Source organism: Uloborus diversus, chromosome 10 (genome assembly GCF_026930045.1).
Source record: "Uloborus diversus isolate 005 chromosome 10, Udiv.v.3.1, whole genome shotgun sequence".
Classification (NCBI taxonomy): Eukaryota; Metazoa; Arthropoda; class Arachnida; order Araneae; family Uloboridae; genus Uloborus; species Uloborus diversus.
The window spans coordinates 26,619,396-26,634,385 of NC_072740.1; the positions used below are offsets into that span (position 1 = coordinate 26,619,396).

General features: G+C 34.4%; 1 protein-coding gene and 1 pseudogene across 1 annotated transcript in view; both read right to left on the reverse strand.

The window, feature by feature from the left end:
• Positions 1-1,174: 1,174 nt before the first annotated feature.
• LOC129231694 (glycoprotein 3-alpha-L-fucosyltransferase A-like) lies at positions 1,175-1,921 on the reverse strand (annotated as a pseudogene).
• A 4,577-nt stretch (positions 1,922-6,498) lies between these two features.
• Positions 6,499-14,990, reverse strand: part of LOC129231695 (uncharacterized) — a 107,611-nt gene continuing 99,119 nt past the window's right edge. Inside the window, exons 30-31 of the mRNA XM_054866059.1 lie at positions 14,864-14,970; positions 6,499-7,495 (exon numbers count right to left, since the gene is read on the reverse strand). Of these exons, the coding sequence (XP_054722034.1) occupies positions 6,889-7,495; positions 14,864-14,970 (714 nt within the window). The 3' untranslated portion in view covers positions 6,499-6,888. The remainder of the gene's footprint in view (positions 7,496-14,863; positions 14,971-14,990) is intronic.

Genomic DNA, 14,990 nt, shown 5'->3' on the forward strand with positions numbered 1-14,990 from the left:
ACCGAGCATGTTTCAGATGTACAGATAGAGTAGTTTTCCCTTTTAGATTTTTAAGGGGGGGTGGGGGCTGACTATATATTTGTTGAGTTTGCATAGCAATTAGTAAATTGTTCAAGAAGCATTTTCAGCTCCCCTATTGTAGTTATTAAACATGCAAGAGTAGAAATTCAAACAGCTTAAAGGTGTTTTATTTGGTTCAGCAAAACTTTAAACTTGGACATGTGCTTATTTTTGGGCATTTAATGAGTAAAAGTTACCTCCCCTCCTTTTTTTTTTTAAAAGAATTAATCCAAAAAATGTTAACAAATAAAACTGCACTTTTCTTTCGTAGTCTCGAGCAGTGTATTTCTGGACTTATATTTTAATCGTATGAACCTCTCAATATTTGTCTTCTGAAGTGATTCAGTTGCAGGGGTGGATCTGAGAAGTTAATGTTTTTACATGTGAATGGGCATGGTTTTTATTGTCTGCCGAAAAAAATTGCATTGAGTATATATCCTTTGACCTTTCCCCCAGAAAAATTTGGAATGACGGGCTGCGCTGAGTAGCCCACAGTGGAAGAGGTGTCACATGGCGCATACTGCGTCTTTGAAATTCTTAATGGATGTTAGTCTTTTTTTTTAGGAAATATCCTTCTTGTGGGGGGGGGAGGATGGTCCACCAGCACATTTGAGGAATAGATACCGCTGTGATCTAAATGGTGTTATGATTAAATAAATGCCTCTTGAATGTTTCATTAGAATCGTGTTATAATTGAATGTATGCTGTCGAATGCTTGGTTATCAAATGATTCTTTGGGATGATTTGGTAGTCCAATGATATGTTTTAAATGAAAGGTGTTATTGAATGAACACATGGACGGGTCTGTGGGTGACATGGGTTGTGTGATCCGGTGGTGGAAGCAAAGGTTGGGAACTTGTATCAGTCAATTTTGGAACACCCTGGAAATATGTCGAAGATCCGAAGTAAACTGTAAATCTTTTTAAAGAACACACTCACAAACTCACTTACGCATACATATATATTTAAGAAGCAATTTTATTTTCAATAATTGAACTAGTTAACTATCATGGCACTCTTAGAATTGTGTACATTAATAAATAGAAAACTATTCGTTTAGCTTCCAATATGATGAATAACAATCATTTTCTGGATTCCAAGAAGAGTTTAAGCTCTAATAAATCCTTGGCAGATTGGACACTTTGTTGAGGGTTTCACAAATATGACACACATGCAACGACGGAACCCCAAAATATCCATGCTCATTTAGAATCTTAAAGTCTTTATTTCAATCAAAGTAGTCCTAGTTTTTCGGTTATGTACTCCTTGCAATTAGAATTCTCAAAGGCCAAATAGAACTTGTATTCACTGATGATTGGACAGTCTTTCGTGAAATGGCCGGGACACGTCAGGGTTCCACAGCCATCAAAGATATCAACATTGATGTAGTTCTGAAGCTCCTTGACGTACTCCCATCTGTGATTTTTGCTACCATAATTGCTCCCGGGGATGGCCACACCACAAGTCTTTGTCCTGGCGTAATTTTTACTTACGTAAGCTCTTCTTACATCATAATTTAATGAAGCAGTCCTCCCATAAGGAACAGGCACGTTAGAATCACTGCGGTACGTCACGCTCCAGTTGAAAACGCCATCGTAATCCTTCATGGTAACGTAATCCTTAGTAACCTAAAAAGTGTGCTTGGGAGATTCATCCGTGAAGATTATCCATATCTGATTTGGTGGATGATAGCTTGGCAACGTCTGTGGACCTTTGGTTTGATGCATCGCTGTGTGCATCATCAATTGATAATTTACAATAGCTAACAGCACAATATTCAAAAGGGTCCCTTTTTTTCATTCTGTACGATTTAAGGAGTTCTTTCCATACGCTCGCCATGTTGCCAAACGTGTATGGTGTATATTCAGTAAGTTACCGCCTATTAGCCAGGGCTAAGGCAGAAATGCATGAAATACGCCGCCAGCTCAGTCATTCCAACCAGGGTTGGCCGGATTGGACCCAATGGGTTTTTTTGAAAAAACCCATTTAAAAAAACCCATTATTTAGCCCACTTTTGGGTTTTTTAAAAATTTTGAGAAGTTTTTAGAAAAAATTGATTAATTTAAATACTTTCACAATTTAAATTTATTTTTTATTCGTTCTTTACCACAGACAATGGACATAAAAAATAAATTTTGAACTTAAATAGCATTTCTTAACTCTTGACGGCATTTAAAAAATACTTCAAAGGTTTTGAATAAATATATTTAACTTTTTCTTTAACTGAAAAATAACTCAAATTATCTTGACTAAGTCCTGCCACATCTGATTTTCTCAATATTTGTAGATTGTACAGAGGAAACTACTCTAGCTAAAAGGCTTTCATGTTAATAATTTTCTGCAAACCAACACGTCACAAATCTCAAATAAACAAGGTATATTTTTTAGAAATAAACAGGTTTCTCAAACGGTTAGACAGAAAACAGAATAGGATGTACAGTATTTTCAATATCTTACGAAAAAGTTTAATATTTCTTACTCTGTACACAGAAATAGAAAAACAGGTTACATAAAGTTCAAAGAAACGTCTTGATTAAGCTGGAATTCAGTAAAAAGGGATTTAAACTATTTGAGGTTCTACAGTAGTTTTGCATAACAAAACAAAATATAATAAAGTAAAATGCAAAAAAAAAAAAAAATAGTAATTAAAAACAAACAAATAAACAATAGATTTTATCACTCAAGAAGTAAGTTTGCCTTAACTGTTGGAAAAAATGGAAACTAAAAAATCTGAAACTTTCTTCGGTTTTGTCGTCTTTTATACTTTTCTTCAGAAAACGCTGAATTTTAACTCGTTTTAAAGCTTTTTTTACCCCAAGACAATTTTTGCGCTTTGTCAATATACTTACGCTACAATATGCTACAAGTACCCCACACTTTCCCTAAAAAAAGAAAAAAAACCCCACATTCCTTTTAAAAAACCCAGCTTTAGTTGGGTTTTATTTAAAAAAACCCTGGGTCCATGGGCTTTTTAAAAAAAACCCGGGTTTTTGCCAACCCTGATTCCAGCCGAGGACTGCAGTTTCGTGCTTATTAGCACTAATCAAACCGGCATCGGAAAGTGACTGAGCTGGAGATGGAAAACCTCAAAGGAAGCGAAGAGTGCATAACAAACTGGTAGCTAATAGCTGAGTCGCTTTCCTATGCCGGGCTGATGAGTGCTAATAAGCAGGAAACTGCAGTCCTCGGCTGGAATGACTGAGCTGGTGGTGTATTTCATGTGTTACGCCGCCAGCTCAGTCATTCCAGCCGAGGACTGCAGTTTCGTGCTTATTAGCACTAATCAGCCCGGCATCGGAAAGTGACTGAGCTGGAGATGGAAAACCTCAAAGGAAGCCAAGAGTGCATAACAAACTGGTAGCTAATAGCTGAGTCACTTTCCTATGCCGGGCTGATGAGTGCTAATAAGCAGGAAACTGCAGTCCTCGGCTGGAATGACTGAGCTGGTGGTGTATTTCATGTGTATGGTGTAATTTTTCTCGAGTTCTTTCCGACTTCGAGGTTCTTCTACTTGGGATTGAAAGAGAAAATGACCCTGTATATGATTCAGGAGGTGAATAAATAAGTATAATAAAAACAATAGTGATGATTGGCAGTATGAACAATTGCTTTTTCTGTCGAAACCTGAACAAACTTTGGAATCCAGTATCGGATTCTATTAAGATGGTACGAGTAAAACCGAAAACCTCTTTAAAAGAATCATTGGATGAGCCCAGGTTGAAATTTAATTTTGATGTAATTTACTTCGATAAAAACATTTCCTATTTATTATCAAAAAATTATTTATTCGTGTTCTTATTTGATCAATATGAGTAACTAATTCAGTTTTAGTTGTTTGTTTTTTATGTTGTGGGGTAACATTTTACAAGATAAATATTTGGATTTGTAACGATTTCATTTTTCGAAAGGTTTTTGGAGTATTAATGTGTAATAATAGTGTTTTAATTTGTATTATCCATAGCCTTCTGAAAAAGCAAGTATGATGTATTCACGCGTATAATGCACTGATGTTATAACTAACTTGATTTTTCTGTGTGGAGGGGGGAGGGGGCAGGCCCGGATTACCCGATAGGCCAACCTAGGCCCTGGCTTAGGGGTGCAAGCCGAAAAGGGCGCAAGGGGAATAAACAGTTTGGAGGAGGGGAAGTGACACGTTAGTTTACGGAGAAGGAAAATGTATCTAGAAAAGATTGCAACCAGCATGATAGGTATAAAAACAGCAATATGAGAGGGGGGGTGCTTGAGTAGAGGTCCTTTTCCGGTCAAAGCAAATAATTTTCAATATCTTTGATTTGATCAATAATTTCTTAAAAATAAAGCTTTGACCAAAGGTGGAGGAGTCCTTCAAGACGGCCCCAACCTTGACTCCCAAAAGGCGCTCAGGTTCAAGGGCAAAAAAAAAAGTCGCACAGGTTCGAGGGCACCAAAAGAAAGAAAAGAAACAAGAAAAAAACCCCGTAGTCGCACAGGTTTGAGGGCAAAAAAAAACTGAAGGCATGCAGGTTCGAGGGCACCCCGTCCCTCAAGCTGATGCGCCGGCGGCGGGTTAGTTCACCCCTGGCTTTGCCAAAGTAAAAAACTTATTAGAGGTAAGTCACACACAGGAATTTTTTTAAAAATCACGACCTAGAAAATGTTCAGTTATAAAACTTTGTTACTGAAACTATTTTTCTCTTGATACTTTAAATTGCGTCAGTAAGTATGTGTTTTGCAATTAATCATTTAATTAATTCATATTTATTTATGACTCAATCCTCAGGGACACCAGAAGTTATTTTTTGTGTGTGGGGGGGGGGGGGAATGGTCAATTTACCGAATGAAACTTCAAATCTTACCGAATGACAAAATATGAGCATGCACATCATGTACCAATATCTAACAAAAAGAGGAATCGGAAATTAGATATCCTTACGAACAAAAATATTATGTTGTCTCCGAATTTTCCGAACTGTCAGATTTTTTTGTCAAATAAGGAAAGTTTGGATGTAACAGTGACCTCCCGTGACCCCCAAATTGGGGCACTTCTGGCAATCATATGACCTATTTTGCGCAAAAATTTCACCATAGACTTCTTTAATTCTCTACACACACATGGATTGCATGCAAGTTCCTTATTATAAGTATTTTATAAAACATAATTTTATATATTTTCATTTATAATTATATCGGTTATCGAGGTTTACTTCCAACATATTATTTTTGTGAATATTTTTATTTAAAACTAGCGGTACCCGCATGGCTTTGCCAGTAGTAGAAAATTAAAAGTTCATTTGGTTCGCCTATATATTTACAAATAAAGGATGATGAATTTCTTGCCAATTTGCTATGTTCATTTGCTCTCTCATGTTACTATTCCATGTTATGATAATTAGGTAATTAACTCGTCCACGGTGTGATAATTTGCTCGGTAAAATGTTCTTAAAATTGGAATACAAAAAGAACAATTTCGAAAAATCGCTTCGAGGTTCACACCCCCATGCTACAATCGAATTCTGTGCCAAGTTTTGTGAAAATAGGCCAAACGGTTTAGGCGCTAAGTGCGTCACAGAGACATCCCAACAGAGATCCAGACAGATAATGAGACTAACTTGAAGCTTTATTATTAGTAAAGATATCATCACGAAGATCACAAAAAAGTGGATTAAAATGCATGGGATGCCCCGCAATATGTTTTAAATAGAAGCAAAATTAAAGGAGAGAAAGAGACACCAGCAGTTCTAAATCTTTCTAAGGTAAAAATGAATGAAACACATAATAAGTTTAACAAGAAATTCAAGAGCCATGATATTTAAATTTATATAAAATGGAAAAAAATACATAAGATATCACTCCTAAAACAGTATCTTTGTTATCTGTCTGAAATTTCGAATATTTTCCAAACTGGGAAACCACATACGATAGTGTAATAATGAAAAAAATAATAAGTAGCTACCGAAATAGCGTAGTAAAATATGTTTCTGGATGCATAGATTTTTTGCTCTAGTGTATCTGTTATCCAAATATGGGACCTCAAAGTCTGCCGAAATTTCAAGAAAAGTGGCCAAATTTAGTAAGTTTTGATGAGCAATGGAAGACATCTTTCACACGCTTTGCAGATGGATGTCCAGTCACATACAGACAGTGAAATCTAGTACCTTCAATGTCTTGCAAAATCTTGAAATTTGATGCTTTTCTTAAAATTTTGAGACTTTAAAACTATATCTTGATAAAAGAGCCATAAGGAAAAAAATTTTTACACTCTCAAAAAAGAAAAGAAAATCTCAATATGCTCTTATGATTGCTATTTATTTAAACTTTTTTCATCATTATATTATTCGTTAGGTTACCTGGTAAGAGTATGCACTAAATGTAGAAACATCCAATGTAACAACTTACTTGATACATTCTTTCACCTAAATGTCAATGATTGGTAAAGAATATTGTTATTGATTTTTGTCTCAAAAGATATTGATGCCTCCCTTTGCCATTGATTTTGTACATTACCATAGTACTTTATAATAAATAACCCAGGTTTTTTTAAATAGAGTATAAACTCGGTTCTTTATGAAGGAAGCATTGACATACACTTAAGGAATAGTTAGAAACAATTTGCGGGGCGTTTACAAGCTTTTAAAATGATTGTGTATGCTTACCAAAACGTTGTATACATACCGTTTTTCAAAACTCGAGATTTCTTGGAATGTATCCTTTGCAAATAAGTTGAGATTCCACTGTATATTCAAAGATATTTGGTAGTAATTTATATATTGAATGAAATAAAGAAAAATGTAATGATAAAATAATTTAATGCACTCTCTCTTTGAATGAAGAATTAAAAATATTTGAGGATTAGAGTTCGTTATTTATATCTGTAACAACACATTTAGGGCATGCAGCTGCAACTAAGTCAGCTTGATATTCAGTCAGCAATAATTTAGTGGTCTGAGGTATAGAGTAAGATAACATTGTCATGGATTCTTTAAACGATGATACAAGAGAATGAAAGACTGGAAGAGTATAATTATGTCCACACGAGAAAAGAATAGCATCATTCCCACTAGTGTTGAACTTGTTCATTCCAACAGGCATGTTATTCAAGGAATGTTGATAAATTTTACCATTCACTAACGATTTTGCTAAACAGTCCACATCGTTTGCTGGTAAATGTATGGAAGAATGGACAGCTACACCAGTTTGCATATTTCGGAGAATATCCATCCATAAATGTTCAGAGGGTATTGAATCATCCCATGCTGTCAAAGCATCCGATATTCGAATTTGATGTAACATAGCAGCTGTATCTGATATTCTAATCATTTCATCCAGTAGAGGAACTGTACGACATCCTTGCTGGACATCTTTGAGTACTTCGTGAATAACATTCAAGCAAAATTTTGAGGACAAGGAACCAAAAAATGCTTCTCTAATTTCTACATCTAATGGAGATAGTTGGTCACTGAAATAAAATACAAAAGAAATTATTAAAACAGATACATATTTTGATTGAAATAAGGAAATTTTGATTTATAGAATTACTTTACAAATTAGAAAAGTAAGCAACACATAAATGCAACAAGATAAGCAAGCATTCTTTGAGTGCATTTATGCATATTGCAACATAGAGGAGGAAAATGTCGTACACTTTCAGCACATGTCATAGGTTCTGTGAAATTCAATCCAATACACCCACATATTGACTCATTGTCACTTGAAGAGGGCACGGAAGAAAGCAAAAGTCTTTTTTTTTTAAACCGAGTTTAATGTGGCAACACTAGTTTCTGTAGAGTAACATTTAGTGCTAAATTTAAACAAGTAAGAAATGAGACTGATGAAAGTGAAATATCACCCAAAATTTAACTGTACAGTTGAGATAGGCTAGGGTCTGAACTTTCAACTGTTATATCTCAAATAATGGAAAGATTGACATTTAGCCTTCATTCCCTGTACTTATAATTTATTAATTTCAGCATTAAAAACTACTTGCACCCAGATGAGTTTTGGTGATGGTGCTATGATGTCACCTGGAGGATAAAATCTTGCAGTTACTTTGACAACCCAAATAAGATTCTCTAAGGACAGACATATATTGTTAGTGTCATGATGAATGTGAATGCAACAATTCAATTACATAATGAAAGCAAAGTTAATGTTTCTATGTATGGAAAAAATGTCTACGTTTTGTAAAGATAGCTAAACTGTTTCTTACACTATTTAATACTGTGCAGCATAGCTAAGAAAATGCTACTGGTTATGAGTTCAGAAGAAAGTACAGTGATATATACATTTCATCAAATTGATATATAAACTGTGCATCTTTTAAACATAATAAACCGATTAAATTTGTCACTGAAAGTGATTATTTACAATCTATGTATAACATTCAATGCAAAAGAATAAAATCAATATAGATTAGAGTCAAACCAAACTATTATTTGCAAATGTAGTAATCAGTGTTCAATTGAAAAATTCTGTAAAAATTGTTTAATATTAACTTGAGGATATAAGTAAGTAAACTTGTTTAGCACCTTAATAATTCCATGGAGCTAACGAGTACAGGATGGTTATAATTAAAGTCCTGATTTAAACACCCTCTAATTAAAAAAAAATACCGGTCAGAATGACTTGATATTTCACCTCAACAGTTGTGAGGCCATGGGAATTTGTTTGGAGAAGGAAAAAACTAGTTCCAAAATGTGCTGATAGATAGCACTGTAAGGGTTCCAATTGCTGTTGTAGAGGCATGCTAATTACTTAGACCTGACATGCTCACATGGGCAGTGTTGCCAGATGGTCAAATCCAGATTTCCCCAATTCCCTTCCAACTTTCCCCAAAAAGCGATGTTTTCTATCAAAATTCCCCAAATTAAAAAATTATTTTTCCACTAATATTTTCATAAAATGAGTCGACTTCCTCTGATATTTTTGTCTCTTGAAAAAAATGTTTTTCCCCAAGTAGCCAAATTTTTTTATAAAATTCCCCAACTTTTTTTTCTTCCCATTTTCGTTTTTTTTTTTTTTTTTTTTGTCTTCTTTATCTTTATCTTTTTTTATTTTTACTAATAATAAAGCTGAAAGTCACTCTGTCTGGATCTTTCTCTCTCTCTCTGTCAGGATCTCTGTGACGCGCATAGCACCTAGACCGTTCGACCGATTTTCATGAAATTTGGCAAAGAATTAGTTTGTAGCATGAGGGTGTGCACCTATAAGCGATTTTTCGAAAATTCGATTTTGTTCTTTTTCTATTCCAATTTTAACAATTTTAAGAACATTCTCCCGAGCAAAATTATCATAAGATGGACGACTAAATTACCAAGTTATAATGCGGAACCATGACGTGGGCAAACCAATTGGCGAGAAATTCATCATGCATTATTTGTAAATATACAGGGTACCCGAAATACCTTTTTAATTTTCTACTACGAGCAAAGCCGTGCGGGTGCCACTAGTCATAAATACAAGTGCCTGACCGAGTGATAAGAAATAACCAAATTTTTTTTTTTCTACTTGCATTTACTTACTCTGCTTCTGTATGTACATTTAAACTATGATTTTTCTATATATATTTATTAGGGCTCGACCGATGGCATTTTTTGGCCGATGGGCCGATGCCGATTGTTGGCCGATTGTTCAAAGATGGCCGATGGCCGATTGTTTTCCTCCAAATGGCCGATGGCAAAAAAAATAAAAAAATAAATATAAAATCTAACAGAAATAAATTGATAAGATTGTCAGGGATTTAAAGGATTATTGATTCATTTCACTTTACTTCCTTTCTACGAATAAGGAATTGTAAGCCCCCCCCCCCCCCCAAAAAAATCAGATTTCGACCTAAATTTTTATTTTACGATCATCCAATTTAAACTTCAGAAGTTTTTTCTGCGCATATGTACATGCATATGTACCTAAGAACATTTAGATGATCGAAATATCCATTTTGAAAGTCTCCTTAGTTAATTATCGCAAATTCTCTTGTGATGTTTTCATGCGCGTAAACTTACGTCACTCAAAAACGTTATGAAATAGTAAGTTGAAAACTCATACGTAGGTAGTATGATCTAAAAGTTCGAGAACAAGTTGTATAAAAATTTACCCTAAATCTATCTACAAAATAGTCACCTTGAACGACTATGCATTTCTGACACCGTTCGTATAGCTTTTAGAAGGACTCCTGGAAGACATTTATCGCAACCTCCTGTAAGGCCTCTTTCGCTGCTGTTTTGACTTCATCGTGGGGAAGAAGGCGACTATCATGTTGAGGATGCACGGTTCGATTGGTCAATACTCTGATATGACAAACCAATAACATCACGTTTCGTCGGACTTAGCTCCGTGTGATGTTTACCTGTTCCCAGCAAAAAAAAAAACATTTGCATGGACGCCGCTTTCTTCCGTCAGGAGAAGATAAAGCTGCATCAGAGAATGTAGCAAAAAATGGCTTCCAGGAGTTTTTCCAAAAGTTATATGAACACTGGCAGAAGTACATAGTCCCTCAAGATGACCTTTTGTAGGTGGATGTGCTTCGGTAATGTGAACTATTCTAGGTAAGGTTTTATACAGCTTGTCCCTCGAACTTTTGGATCGTACTACGTACAATCTGTATAGGGTGTAATTATGCTTCTCCTTTTTTGACTGCTGTATGATGGAAGACAAAGAACAACAGCCAAAAAAAAAAAAAAAATGGAGGGGAAACAAAGAGACAGTCTTAACCAATTGATTTTTTTTATTATTGAACATATAACTAAGATTTCAGTATTATTGTAATAATGTTTGAATTTAGGTAAACTAAACATAGTTAAAAAGCATTAAATTATGTTGTTTAATCATTCAAAAAAAAAAAAAAAACTTTGAAACCGTCAACAAAGTACGTTATTAAAGTGGAAAGATTGCACGTAGACATTTTTTAGTCATCAAGTTAAACAAAAAAGGTAACAGATAAATTATAATATTAAATCATAATAGGAATATTTTTATACTTATTTAAAATTTATGAGTAGAAAAGTTGGCATTTTTCATAAAATGTATAACAGTGACATAAATTTTGCGGAAAAAGGAAATAGCCATGAAATGAGCGAGGTTCTTAAAACGCAGCTACAATAAACAAACTCAATATTTACACCAAGTTAATAACTGAATACATATATATACTACTTGATTTGATGTTTGCACACGTAATATTGAACAATTTGATTGATTAATCTTTTATGAAGCACTACAATCACGTTCAAATTAAATTTTTCAATTTAACAATAATTTTCTGAAATTTAAAAAATTGCATAGTAGAAAATCCTTGAAACTTTTCTATAACATATTATTAAACATATGATGAAAACGAAAATAACTTATTCATTGATTTTATATAAATACATAAAAATAGTTACAACAGAAAAAAAAATCGATCGCTATGAATGATGCAGAAAAGGTGGCGCATTACAAAATATAGGTGAAACAAGTATAAAAAATACGCAAAATGACATTTCTTGACCAAAATAAATAATCGCTAAATATTTAAGAAATGCTTGAAACGACGAGGGTGGATTAGGGGGTCACCCTCTGATTTTGGAATAACTCACAATGTTAAACTTCGGCCCCAACTTCGGCTTAATTTTTTTAGTTCAAAACCGCTACCACCAACGCCTCGGAAGAGTTTCTGAATCTACTTCAGCACTTCTGAAGAAAAAATTCAAAATCCCTTTGTTTTCCGAATTATGTCACCATTCAAAACGTCTTTAATCAATTTCTAATTAATGCTCGAAATTCTTCCTAAACAATAGATAAAACTTGAAAAAAAAAATCTCTAATTTTATGAATGGTGTTAGTTTTAAACAACTCGGAAGTACAACTTTAGTTTAATTTCAGAAATTGTGGGAGTGGGAGGAGGAGCACGCAAGTGTTCTCGGAAATACAAAAAATAGTCGTAAAAAAAGAGTTCAAAATAATCATAAACATTGAGCAGAAAAACCCTTTTAAAACTTGCACCCGAGTTTGTTTTGACGTGCAGTGGCGGATTTAAAATGTAGCAAATGTTGCATTTGCGCGAGAAGGCCCCATAACCATAGGGGCACCGTAGGAGTTACAAAAATGCTTTCGATAAATGTTTTACAACTTTTGTGATAGAGAAATACGGCGCCAAAATGTATTTCGACGGGCCCCAAACTTGTAGCTCCGCCGAAGCGATACAGAAAAGACTGCATTACTGTGATTCATATTACAAACATCGAAAAATAAAAAATTACCGTCGGTTCAACGGGAATCGAACAAAATGAAACAAAACTGGTTTCGCCATCTCATATTTGTTTCCATGGTCTCCAATTCTGCAATATATCACCAAATGATCGTCAGTCTGAGACGCTATATTAGTTTTGCATTGAAATAAGTAATTAATAGCCACAAAAAATCAGTTAATAGGCTTTTTAGAACACCCGATCGAAAACAAAAAGGGAAAGTCACAACTGGAACGTGCGCACTTCCCACAGGCGAAAATTTAGCCTTCTACAGCTTACCATTTTTTAGTTATGACTTATGAGAGATACATACGTACATCCAGCCGCAAGAAACAACGCAATAATTAACGTGTTTGGTATCTGAATGCAGTATTAAAAACTCTCTCTTTCAGGGGTGACTAAAATATAAATTCAGACTGAAATTTAAGTAAACAATTTTGTTTGAAAACAATAACTCCCTTTACTTTGCATTAAAAAGTAAAACGAAAGTCTTTTTTTTCAAAAACATCGGCCAATTCCATCGGCTTTTCGATGTTTTTAAGGCCGATGGGCCGATGTTTCCTGCAAGTTAGCATCGGCCGCCGATGGCTAAATTGTTGAACCATCGGCGCCGATGCATCGGCCAGGCTGATGCATCGGTCGAGTCCTAATATTTATCTAAGAACATTCTTCATCACACTAATTTTTGCCTGTTTCACCTTTCAACTAGTTACTCACGCAGAACTATTAATGCGAATTCTGTAGCATAATATTCCACATAATGTGAAATGCGAATTCCATAAAGTTGAGCAAAGCTAAAACAATGCTGTTTGATACAAACAGTACAACTACCAGATGTCAAGACGTGAATTTAAATACGAAAAAAATATTTTTCCCCAAGGAATTCCCCTCAAAACCCATTTCCCCAAAATTTCCCCAGAGAGCACCAGATTTCCCCAAAATGGGGAAACTTCCCCCAATCTGGCAACACTGCACATGGGGGGGGGGACATTTTAACTTTTTCTATAAATCGAAACTGCCTATGGTCGGAAAAGTTGTGTATTGGTATTAAATGCTTGAAAAAGAATTGTTTTGAAAGCAAAATATATTTAGATCCCTCCCCCTCTCTCCAGGCCCTTGAAGTTTTGGCGAATATGTAATGAAAAAAAACATTTTAGTCTCTTCAAATTTTTATGCAGGAAACTTTTTAATGACCAGCAGGGAAAATAGTGGCTCAGTAAGACTCTTTGGTCAAGAAAAAAAATAGTATGATAGCGTAAGCCCTCAGGCAGGTTCATGAGAGAGCAATAATTTTGAGAACATATTGCTTCACATAGTTTATTTAACTATTTTTGTTCATCACTAAGGGCATCAACACTTACTGTGGGCAGATCAACAACAATTTTTCTAAAATTCACAATGGGTAGTTGACCGTATTGACTGCGGCTCCATCCAATTCGAATGCAAGCAAATACATGGAAAATAATTAGCTTGTATTATAATAATCTACAATGCTGTGCAGTACTTCTTTAGCTGTGCTATTTTATGGTGATAAATGACTGAGGAAATGGCGTCACGGCTCATGAAATAACACTACATGCATCTCTCCACTTAAACTATCCCCTTTCTTGAAAATTGCTAGAGTTCAGTCTCATCAAAATATACAAAGCAGATAGCACATCAAACAGTTTAAACTACTCATAAGGTATTTGTGTCATTAAGTTCCTCTTTTTCTCTAGTCAGTAATACAGTCTGGCTGTAAACACTAAAAAATTGTTCAAACACACTTGAAATCTATTGTATATTTTTTGCAAACAAAATTTTGCGTTTCGGAATGCTTTTAGTAGGTTTCCCCTTAAAAATTAACCTGACAGCGCCATCTATTGGCACATTTTGGAATTACTTTTTTCCTTCACCCACCAAATTCCATTGCTTCATGACAGTTCTGGTGAAATATCAAGTCATTGTGACCAGTAATTTTTCAATTACAGCGTCTTAAAATCGGAGCTTTACTATAACCAACCACCTCACAGGTTTAACCAGACCAACATTGAAATAAGGTAAACAGACTTTTGTTATAGACCGTAAATACTACTTTAAGAGGGGTAAATAACTACGAATATAAAATTTTACCCAGTTTTTCCTACTAATTCAACGGTCTAACAAGAAATGATTCCAAGTGCAGGTTTCCATAGGCTCAATGGGGATATCTATGGGGAAAAGTATGGAAATTTTGAAAATGAAAATTAAATCAATGATCTACTAAGTACAACTTTTAAAAAAAACCTATTAAAACATTTCTGAACACATTTGAAACCTGAAAACATTTCTAAAAATAAAAAAAAATAAAAAAGTTCTTTTTAGTTCCGTCCAGGGTTTGTAACAAGTTACAATAAATGACTATTGCCCAAAAAATATGATAGACTGACTGAGATATACTAGTGTAGGGTTCAAACTGCTTTATAAAATCCTTATACTGAACAAAGAAAAATTCATAAATTTATCCTTTTTTTAAAAAATCCAGAATAGAAAATAGATCAGGCGTCCTGAGAATTTTTTCAGCTATTTTGATGAGCAAAAAGCAAAGGTGAAAGTAAGATTTAGAAAGATATATATGTACATACCTGAATATAATTAAACATAGAGGATATGAGAAGATACTATGATGCTTTTTGAAAAAGGATTCAAGAGGCGAAACCAAAAGCTTATTTTGCATAAAAAACTTGATAATCTGAAAACAAAAATAATTGT